This window comes from Chinchilla lanigera, unplaced genomic scaffold (genome assembly GCF_000276665.1).
Source record: "Chinchilla lanigera isolate Chin_1 unplaced genomic scaffold, ChiLan1.0 scaffold00003, whole genome shotgun sequence".
NCBI lineage: Eukaryota > Metazoa > Chordata > Mammalia > Rodentia > Chinchillidae > Chinchilla > Chinchilla lanigera.
This window is the reverse complement of record NW_004955404.1, coordinates 35,015,791-35,027,916: the sequence shown is the minus strand read 5'-3', so window position 1 is coordinate 35,027,916 and position 12,126 is coordinate 35,015,791. Positions and strand designations below refer to the sequence as shown.

The 12,126-nt window shown below is 32.2% G+C and overlaps 1 protein-coding gene across 1 annotated transcript in view; it reads right to left on the bottom strand.

The window, feature by feature from the left end:
• Window positions 1-12,126, bottom strand: part of Dach1 (dachshund family transcription factor 1) — a 378,258-nt gene that overhangs the window by 90,121 nt on the left and 276,011 nt on the right. Inside the window, exons 7-8 of the mRNA XM_013516960.1 lie at window positions 4,195-4,330; window positions 774-908 (exon numbers count right to left, since the gene is read on the bottom strand). Coding sequence (XP_013372414.1) covers window positions 774-908; window positions 4,195-4,330 — 271 coding nt within the window. The remainder of the gene's footprint in view (window positions 1-773; window positions 909-4,194; window positions 4,331-12,126) is intronic.

The window sequence follows — 12,126 nt, the reverse complement described above, 5'->3', positions numbered from 1 at the left end:
CTGAATGTAAAAATGCTTTATGCAAGCATTTTTACTTTTTTGTGTGTAGTTTTTTATGGGGGATGATTATTCCTCCTCAGTCTCTCTTCAAACATTTCTTCCTGTGATTATTTAAATACCTAGTCTCTAAATATTTTTTGACAGTTGAATAGTTGAGTTATTTGTAGAACCATGGCTTCAAATAAATAATTTTTTTTCCTAAAATTACTTCAGAAAATAATTGGTGAAAATATACATAAAGACTTTAGGTTTTGGAAAAGAATTGATACTAAAACATAGTGCATATGCAGAAAATATAGATTTGACCCCTTTGCTATTTGTTGCATATACTTTTGAAACAGCTACTGGTCCACTCACTGATAAGACTGATTTATATTTGCTTATGGCTTTAATGACAAAGACCTATAGTAATCTTTTGTATATTGTTGTTATCCTATCATGTGAAGTAAAAGGACAGTGGCCCTGGAATCACTGAGAAAGACAAATAGCAGACCTCCTGAAACTCAGAGATAACATTTAAGACAAACATTTCTTATTTTGAAACGTACTGAGCATCCAGTTCCCACCTACCGTTTTACAAGAGAAAAGCCGAAAAGCAGAAGATCTTCATTTAAGCTTCTTTTGTTGAGCAGACTTATTTATTCATACATAGCACAAAATAAACATTTTCGTATGATATTATTTTTCACGATGCAGAACTATATTTTATTCTATAATTATGATCTAGTTTGCATATTGAGCAGGAGAAAAAAGGCCATGGAATCATAAATTACCTTTTTCAATATGAATCCTCTTTGACTCGTGTGCCATGTCATGACCGGCCAGATCTCCCTCCTTTGGTCCAGGGAGAACATTTGGTGATAAACCCATCAGCATCTGGTTCATGGACAGCCCGTTCTGATGCACAGCTGTTAATCCCAAAACAAAAGAACAAAGACAAAAACCCCATAACACAAAAGGTTCAAACAGATCAATCAAACTTTTAGACTCAAAAATAAATAAAATATAAATGTCTAAATTTAAAATTGTGATCTACTCTTAAAGGGTAATTTATCCTTAAAATTATAATTATCCTACAATAATTGATAACTGTGAAAACCTTAAGGAGAAACAGAAAATACTGAAAACACCACCACTTTACTTTTTGTGTCACACAGAACAAAATATGTTAATGTTTCGAATAATTATGAATAGCCATATTACTACAACCATTGCCAGTGAAATACTCACTCTATTAATCTAGAACGTTAGATTCTCTCCTCAGTAAACAAGTCCTCAATTCTATAATACCTACAATCTTACCACTAAAGTGCTGTTTTTATGAGGTTAAAATTTAATAAATATATTCTAGTGACCTGAAAGGGCAAATAGTTTTTTCCACTACTTAAGGAATTGCAAATGGTCTCAATATTCTTGTTCTATTCTAGTCAATAGAACAGAAAGTATAATAGATGTCAAAATATTTCTCTAAAAATGCTTTTGAATTCAAACTTGAAAATAAAAATGATTAATGGATTTCTACTGAAAGGTTGAATAAATAAAAACAATAATTGTTTTCCTGAACTGTTAACAGTAATGTTACTTTTGACATAGTAAAACACCATTACTACTGAGCTGGTTAAACATTCACACATTTTACAACCTCATTAATAAATTCACTTAATGAACTGCCCATGAAAGTCTTGGTTTGTGCAAAATTTTAGAAGGAAGAATAATTACATAAACCTTACTTTCTTTGGAAAGTAAATATTTTTAAAAATATTAAGCATTTCCATTTGGCAATCAGAATTGGTAATAACTGCTGTAAGGATCAATGATTCTTAAACTAGTAGGTGAAAGTTTGATGAATGGAATAATAGAATACATGCATCATCTAAAAATACATCCTCACACAGCATTTAGTATCTTCAAGTATTAAACAAATGACACTTTAGTACAGAAACCTAGTAGTCACCACCTTAACAAGATGATAAATTTGTTATCAGTAATATAAAGATCATGCTTCCTGAAATGATTCATTGGGAAGATACCCTATCATGGCCATGTGATCCCTGCCAGAACTGCATAAGCTAAAGCCAATCATGAGGTCTACAAAAAAATTTTGTCTCAGGAACACTCTACAGAATAAATGCCTATACGCATCAAAACTAGTAAGTGCTGAAAACAAAAGACTTAGAAATTATCCTGATTTCTTTAAAGGAAATTAAGGGAATATGGCAAATTGCATCGTATATGATAAATTAGCTTTTAAAACTAGGAAGAAAATCATCTTGTTACTCAAAATATTAATGCGAAAACTGGTTAAATTTGGATTAAGTCTCAAGTTTAGATAACCATATTAAAATATTTATTTTTCAATTTTGATCATTTTGTGGTTATGCAAAATAAATATCTTGCTTTTAGAATATAAGCAAGGAAATATTTGTAGCAAAAAAGCTTTATGCCCAATATAGGGGCACTATTAGCAATTTTCCTTAATGGAGATATCTCCATCAGATACTAATTGGTTGACTGACTGGTTCATTGACTGAGTGAATGAGTGAGTTAATCTGGGGAGCAAATATGTAAGAATTGCATTGTTAAAGTTGGAAAGTTTCTGTTAATATGAAATTACTGTTTATTATACATTGAAAAAAAACGTGTGTAGATTTGAATATGCGTGTGTATTTATATATGTGTATGTATTTGCTTATATTTTCATTTAAACAAGTAGGGTAGTCCAAGGACCCCAAAAAATTGTTTATATCAAGAATACAAAAAATATGAACATTAATAAAATAACATAAATATATAACAAAACTATTGCAAATCTTCCCCAATCTGTCCCTGGTTTCCCTCTAATACATCATAAATACATGAAGATAGCAATTATTGGAAAACTTCTGAAGTAATGGGAGCTGAATTTGCCAATCAGAAAAGTTATTGATGGCTTGGGGATAGTTACCGAATGATACACTTTTATCAGTAATAAATTACCTTGGTTTCATTAAATTAAGAAATTAGGTAAATATAAATCAAATGTTCTATTTACAGTTATATATAACTATAAAATTGCTGATAATAATAATCTTTTATTTATAATTTTCAAATACACAATTCTTCACACTTTATACTGATAATAGCATCCCAATTAAGGAATCTTACCTTTTGCAAACATTCTTTTACAACCTAATAAAACACTTTGAAAATGTTTTCTGTTAGGGAAATATTCTAAACAACAAACTAAACCTGATAAATTCTGTGTAATTAGCTAACATTTATATTATAAATCTGATTTTGTAAAGTAATAAATATCCTGTAATATAATATAATATATATTAGTTTCATTTACCAAACTAATCTTTTTAAATGAATCCATTTTGCTGAAAAACAGAGTTGAGTTCTATACAGACACAACAAATAATTATCTATTGAATAGCTTCTTAAATTAACTCAAGTTTTGGGGCTGGGGATTTAGCTCAGCGGCAAAGCGCCTGCCTGGCAAGCGCAAGGTCGTGAGTTCGGTTCCCGGTACCGGAGAAAAACCAAAAAAAAAAAAAAAAAAATTAACTCAACTTTTTATCTATAGGGGCCAAAATAAAAGTAAAAATGTGATGAAATAAAACATAACTCCACATTTAAGATTTGAGTAACATAACAATATGTAGCATAGTTGACCAAATTCTAAATCTAGCCAGTTAAAATTTTTCAGTTAATTGATCATCTGAATGATTAATATATCTATATCTTTCTATTTATTATTTTGACAGTCTCAAATTTGATTTATTCCTTCTTGTGGAAATCTTCATTATTGCAATGATGAATTTTTAAAATTTGTAAATTACAAAAATGAAGAAATGGGACTGAAGGAATAAATTTGAATTAGCAGTGAACGATACCCTCAGGCAGACTTTTAAGAAGAGGCTGTTTACTTCAGCAACTAATCTAGAAGATTACTTACATTTTCTGTTTCATAGCTCAATTCTTTATGTGTAGCATCAAAGAGAGAAAGTTCCTATCAGAACCTGTTAATGTCATATCATACTTCCCCATATTCCAAACTGGGAAACATAACTTTGAGAGATGGCTATTGCTATAGAGCATCAGAACATGATATAGCGGAGAGATCCATTTGGAACGAGGGTATTTTGATTAGAAAAGCTAGCTACACCTAATAAAGCGTAAAACGGTGACAAGTAGAAGTATGAAACCTACGGATTCTGTCCGAGGAGCTCTCGGTCCGTGCTGGGGAGCTGGACACGCTGCTGCTGCGATGCGAGGACGGGTGACTGCCAGGCCTTCGACCCTCCTCCAGGGAGGGGGCGGGCGAGGGGCTATCAGGAACACGCTCCTGCAACAGGGCGGGAACGGAGAAGGGAAAACAAAAGGTGAATTCAGTAGGTCACTACTTAACAGGCCTTAATTTTTCTTAAATACAGTAAGAAAGGTGAAGAGAGAGAAACATTTCACTAGCATTAAACTGTACTAAAAGACGTCTTCTATTTCGAGCAAAACCTAAACTTCAGCTAATTTGATATTCTTCAATGCACTGATCATTTGAAAGACTAAAATTTTTGTTAGCATAATAGAGGGGAATGCATATGAAACTATGTTCTGCAGGTAAGTTTCACTGTGCTCGTGGTGGAGGTCAGTCTACTCTTTGGAGAAAAAGTGAGTTTAAAGAAGACAACCAAAAACATCCATGAAGAACCCGAAGAATATGAAGAATAAATGGAACAAAGACACAAGAGTTGATTTTAAATACTATTTGTTTAAAGACATTTTAAAACATGGTTTCCTGTTTCAGCAGGCATCTGAAGATCACAACACACCAACTGCCAATGTGACAAACACATCAATACACCCTGTGTAATACACAATAACAATAGAAGCACCAGAGGAGTGGTTAACAGCTATTTCATTATGAGACACTCTCAGACAGTCACAATTTGAGGCATTATACACACAGATTATTATTTGAATTTGTAATAATCTTCATTGATTTGAATAATTTTCAAAGCACCTATAACCCCTATTCTCCATTTGAACCAAACAAATACGCTTAGGGAAAACACATGTCATATGCATTAGTTGTGTTTAGGGAAAATTGATATCATATTTCCTGTACTATTGTATGTAAACACTCATCAAGACTAAATTTGCTCAAACTAAGCGCTGCACCTTTGCCATAAAAGTAACATGCAAGTACAGTATATAAATGCATCCAACAAGTTGTTATAGAGTTAGCAATTAACATATGCATTTGTTAATATTTTCTACACTGAGCAACAAGATATTTATACCTTCAGATATTAAAGACATGGACATTGATAAATTGTCTTTATAATAACTAATATATATTTCAAGTGTAAGGGGTAAGGCTCCATATAATATAATAAGCACATTATTGTTTAAAAGGGTAAAATACAAATGTTAAAAATTGAAAAAGGAAATTCTATAGTAATTGATCTATTCTACAGTAATTGTAGAATAGATCAGTTCTACAGTAATTGATCTGTAGAAGGTTAATGTTCCCCCAAAAAAAGTGATTTACTTAACATGGAGAACAGAGAAGAGACTCAAGGCTTCCCACTCAGAGACTCTGGTTCACAAGCACTACTGCTGAATTCCGTCCCCAGAATAGACATGTTGCAGTCCTCATCTTGGGTGGGCTCTTTCCTGTAATACCTTAGCTAAAAAGTGATGTAACTATGGAGGCAAATATTGGTATCATAGAGCAGCCAGCCAAGGAAGCTCAAGAATGGCCCGGGACACCAGAAATATGGAGAGGCAAGGAAGGATTCTACATAGGATTTCAGAGCATGGTCTTCCTGACCTCTTGATCTGGGACTTCTAGATTGAAGAAATGTGAGGGAATAAATTGTTACTGTTTTACTCCAACCAGAATGTGGTTCTTAGTCTCAGTGGCCCTAGGAAAACAAAACAGTTCTAGGTGTCAAGTGGTACCCAGACTTTCTGAAGGTTCTGCAGGTGACTAACTGTAATAAAAATCAAGAAGCACTCAAATCATATTCTTTAACTTTGTCATGACTGTATATTATCTTTAAAAATCTTCAACAGATACCCAGAGACTCATTTCTGTGCAGCATGAGAAATAAAATGAAAATAAGCAGAAAGAAAGGCCAAGGCCTCTTCCAAAATCCATGTCATAAAATGATTTTCCAACAGAATAAAAAATAACCCTATGAGAAACCATGACAAAAGACTTGCACTATTCAACAATATTGTAAAGAAAAATAGTGCTTTGTAAAGGTACACTGAAGCATACTTTGAAAGGTACATTGAATTGTTAGAATGACAACTTTCTGAACTTTAGGAGCTTTTGGTCTGGTCTTAACTATTGGAATTGGGTTCTTAAGGATAATAAAAGATTCCCAAAGTACAGATGTGTTGTCAGTATTATACATAGCCCCAGCCCTTTACTTTAATTGATAAAATTTTAAGAATTAAGAGCTCTATTTTCTGCAAGTAGCAAAATTCAGTGATAGATAAATGTAAGATATATGTATTTCTCAATGCAATTCCTGTGAAATTTTGATTGAAAAGACTAAAAGTGATCATTGACTAAGGGAAGAAGAGAAAAAATAGGGAGGGAGACAACACACTCACACCCCAAACCTTCTAATTTAAAACAAGCTTGTTCAGAAAGATTTATGAAATGTCATGTATTTGATGAAGTATAAGATATTAAAGAAAAATATCAGGCAATGGTAAAATTTGCAGATTAAACTATTTTGAAATCTCTGTAATCATTTTGCTAAACTATTTTCCCATCATAATGAACTTCTTCTAGTGCTAACGGAAAGCATAAAAACATTATCTTTCTGGGATACTTAATTCATAAAAACTTAAATGTTTAATGCATAAGACTCTAGCGACAATGGCTCTGCTATTAAAAAGAATTCTTTGTCTATCTTAACATTTCCCACATCAGAATAAAAAAGGTTACATTAGTCAATATACTTAATTGTGAAAGTTTCCTGTGGTGATTTCTTTAATACATGAATTATTTACTCATTCTTTTACACATTCAAAATACCCTACCGATCACATAATAAAATAAGCAAAATTAGATTAAAATATTAATGTAAAATACATTTTAAAAGCACAATTTGACATGTAGGAAATAATGGTATAACTGTAGTGTTAGCTTTAGCTTACCTTTAATTGTAGTTACGTATTTAAGAACAAAGAGTACAAAAACAATGCATAACACTTTTATATAAAGAAAACATTTTAATTTATGCAAATTTCATGATTTAAAAGCTTAATTATTCAATTGAAACTTTTTATAAATTGAGACAACATATTCAGTCATTTCATTTAATGTATAATTTCAATCTTTGAAACATGATGTATTGTTCTTTGAAGAATTTCATTAAAATAAAATCCATTGAGCAAGTAAGATTTGAATACATTCTTGCACAATAAATTAATTTATTTTAACAGCTTAATTCTTTTATCATATTTATATGCTTGCCTTTCCAGAGTATTCTATAAGATAGAGAATAATGGAGACAGTAAAGAATTGCTTAGGAGAGAATCTCATAATTATTAGTGAAACAAAATAGATAATGAGTTTTACACAGACATAATAAGAAAGAAATAGTTCAATGTCTACAGGGGAACTATGTAAATGGGATTTATCATTTCATTTGTGTAATGCCCCTTAACCTCTAAGATGGGCCTGAAGTTGAAGAGAGAGAAAGAATATTTAATTTAGTACTTCAGCACACTGCTCTACGGTCCTGCATCAACTTCACCAATCAATAAAACACAATCTTTTGCAATGTTCCATCTTTATAAAACTCGCCACAATAATAAATGAAAATTTAAGAGGAGTACTCTTACACTGAAAAAGGTCATACTAATAAACTAATGGTAACAGAATAACAATAAAGGGAAAGCCGCATTTATCCATACTGGGGAGAACAAGAAGTATTGATTGCTAGGATAATTCAGAACCAAAGATGGAATGCAGAAATAATATACTCTAAAATTTAAAAAATATAAATATAAACTATTTAGAATTACACACATGTGACAACACTTCAGAACTGCATTATCTCAGCTTCTTCCTTCCTATCACAAAAGTATGTGTTGTATTTTACCAATTTAGTATATCTTCCTCAAGTATGACCATAGCTCATTGCTAAAGGATAATTTTTTACTTAGCTTTCATTTATCTTGCTTGTTAATTTTAATTCTCTTTACTGTTATCTGTATTTTATTTAGAGATTCCCTCACTGAATATGCTATAGAAGTATGAAGACTGTGTTAAATAAGTTATCTGGACATTATTTTTTAATTAGCAAAGTTGAAGCTGACCAGTATTTCATTTATATAATCAAAACTCCTATGCTTTAGGACAGCTCAGATTTGAATTCATTTATTCAATAAATATTTACTGAACACCTACAACCTGCCAGGCAGGATTCCACGTTCTGTTTACATATAAGTAAACAAAAGTGACAAAAATTATTTTCTTCTTGGCGTATATATCATCGACAGGAAAATGTCAGTGAAGTGTAGAATTCTTTACACTGATTTACTGTGACACTCAATTCCCTTGCTCTTGGAAAAATGTGCAAAGAAGCTAGGAGTAGAACTGGGATTTGGGGTTCAGTAAAGTGTGAAAAGATATTTTTAAGAAACATAATGAATGACGCCTATGTACATATAACTAATTCAGAGCCGGCAGCCATCATCATAAATCTCCAAAGTCCCAAACTAAGGTTACAAGGAACATTTCAGTGCTGTTTAAGTTTGTCTTGATGATGAAACTCAAGAAGTACTGTTTTTGTAAATGTGAAATCAGTAGACTCCAGGAGTATAATATTAAATAGCAGTTTATTCTCCCATTGTCTTTTTTTGTTTTTTTTTGTTTTTTTTGTTTTTTTGGTTTTGGTTTTTCTCCGGTACCGGGAACCGAACTCACTACCTTGCGCTTGCCAGGCAGGCGCTTTGCCGCTGAGCTAAATTCCCAGCCCCCTCCCATTGTCTTTTTTAACGTGTTCAGTAGTGCAAAGGGAAGACATTTCCTCCACATTTGTATGATAATTCAGGTGGGCTTATGACTTTTCAGGATACTATTTGGTAATGTAAAACTGCCTTTGGCAGCAAAACATAATCTTGACTCAGGAGTTAAATTCAATCATGTACAGTAATAATAAGCACTAGAATGTTAAAAGATAGGACTGCTTCCTTTCCCACAGCCAAAAGAAGAAGGTGCAGGAAGAAAAGAAAGGAGGAAAAAGTTAGTTCTGACATGACCAGGTCTCTCTGCATGCAAATATTTCCATCCAATTGGTCATCACGGAAGGCACAGTACATATTGTTCAAAGCACACTAGGAACCTCTCAACTGCAGTTCCTGGGATGGATCAATTCATCTCTGTGTTCCTCTGTCCTTAGAATTTCATGTGGAGTTAGATCTGGAGCCTAGAATCAAGCTGACTTCAGAGCAAGATTGCCTCATTGATGGTGACACATGCTTTAATCAGGAGGGTATATTGTCTGCTTGGCTATGTTTATGATTCCAGTCCCCGTTCATGATCATAGCCGACATTCATCATTTCGCTGAGACTCACGATGTGCTGATTTTACCATTCCTTGCTCACTTATTTGTCAGAAGAGTTCTATGACTACAGTGGTTTTGTACTGAACTCCTTGGTCATCCTAAAATAGTTCATATAGAAAAGGCAGGAGGGCTACTTGTTCGCCTTCATTTATTTATCCTTTACTTAACCTTGTACTGGCCTTCCAAAGAATCAATTCCTTACTATTGCCCCAAAATGAAAAATGAGTTCTTTTCATAGCATTACTAGAAATTCATGGATTTAAATATGCACGATATGTTTCAATACATTAATATACACTTGGTGCTGGTGTGGTTGAAATATTTTCTTTTTCTTATTGCAGTCTCTTTTTACAATTTATGTTAATGCCCAAATAAGTATAAACAAGACTTATTTAATCATTTCAATCCAGGTAAAAATTATTAAAATATTTTTCTGAAATTTATATTCAAAGGAGACATCTAGAGTGCTTTTTTATATTTGTTCTAAGAATGAACTATACTGTGCCTAAAGACAAACATGAGGCATATGATACCACATTACCCTAAGATTTCAATCAATTTTGAGAATTTGGCCAATCTGGCTCTATTGTTTTACATTTTTATACACTCTAAACTTCATTACAAGTAATACATAAAATATTTTTAGAAATTATTTTAAAATGTAAGAGAATGGAAAATTATATACTCTGTTTTAAATTTTTTATTGTATTTAATTCTTTAAGAATTGCCTAAAGTGTCGGTCTCAGTATCTCTGTCCTACATACATATACACACATTATGTTAGCAAAGAAAATCAATGCACTTGAGTCACATTCTCTTCTTAAAGAACTCTGCAGGGTGGCATGGGAGGAAAGTTGTTTATTCAGCCATGTAAAATAATTTCATTGTGGCCAAATTTCTCAAATATTACTTTATGTTAACTTTATGGAAAAAAAGAAACTGAAAAATGCTTTGCAAAAGCTGCTCTGCTGTGCATGGTGGCACACACCTGTAATCCCATCACTCAGGAGGCTGAGACGAGAGTATCTCTGTAAGTTTGAGTACACCCTGGACTACACAGTGAGTTCAAGTCAAGCTTGAACTACATAGTAACACTTTGTATCTAAAAAGAAGTAAAAGAAATAGAAAAGGAGAAGGAAAGAAAGAAGGAAAAGAAAAAGAAAGAGAAGTAAAGGAAACCATTCTGTTGCATACTGTGCACTAAGATTCTCAAATTCCTTGAATAAAAGAAAGTAAAATGCAACATTTTTGTTAGGTAAAAAAGCCTGACCAAGAAAAAGAATAAGACAGAGAACCGTTTCTCCGTATACGTATTATAAAATTGACAGGGATTTCTGCAGTTATAGAACAGATGATCACAGAGATAACAGAAATAGTGATAAGCTAAACGCAATGTTGGTGTATGAAGCATTTGAAGGATCTTCTACATATTAATAATTACTATAAAAACGTAGTGAGGTAGTGTTGTACTCCCCCCATCATACAGAAAAGGAAATGATTAAGTAACTGGCCCATGCTCACATCTTTGCGAGGTGATAGAGCTAATATACTAACCAGAGAAATCTTGATTTTGATTTTAATTCTATTTCAACAAGAATCTTTTCCATAAAATTCTTACAATATCATTTTGAATGTATTAAAAAGTAAGAAAAATATTGATTCATTCAGGGTGATTTGGGATTACTTGATGAATGGTACCCAAAGACAATCAATGAATAGAATATTTGAGTCCCTGAAAGAATTCTCCCACGACAAGATAAATTGATCATTTGATTTATACTGCTTATTTTACTGAATGATTTAAGGTAATAGAGGAAAACATTCTTTTAAAACTGAGAAATAATACCAAAATGGCATACTTGTATGGAATGTTAAAGTTTACAAGTACTTATAAATGCTAAATCAAGGGATTGAAATCTTTAAAAAATACAGATGAATACAAAATCCTAATACATGCAAATGATGAAGAAAAATTGTCTTAATAGACTTTTATGTTTAACAAGCTGAGACACATTCAACCACCAAAACTTTTTATGAATTATGACTACATTTAAGAATTAAAACTACCTTTAAGGATTATTATCCAAATTGAGGTTTATGTTAGTTACAGTGTCTACTGGTCAGTTCACTTCTAATGTACCATCATATGAAGATGAGGGTACTCTTATTTTTAAAAAAGTCAACCAACCATTTGTCTGCAGAAAAAAAAATCTACAGCATTATAAAAGAAGACTTAAATCTTTAATTAAGTAGAATATAGAAGTGGTAGACTTTTTCTTCTAAGAAAATATATAAAAATTAATTTAAGATCTATTGAGATGTCAGTTTTAATTTGATTTCTGAATATATTCCTTATTCTTATATTTGCTGAAAATATCATAGACATCATACAAAGCCTTAAATATATAAAAATGGAAGGGGAGTATGGAATAATGATTTATCCACTATGAGAGAAGCTGGATTATGTAACACAGCATCTCGGGTCTCTGTTGTTTCGGGGTTGGGGATTTAGCTCAGCGGCACAGTGCCTGCCTGGTAAGCACAATG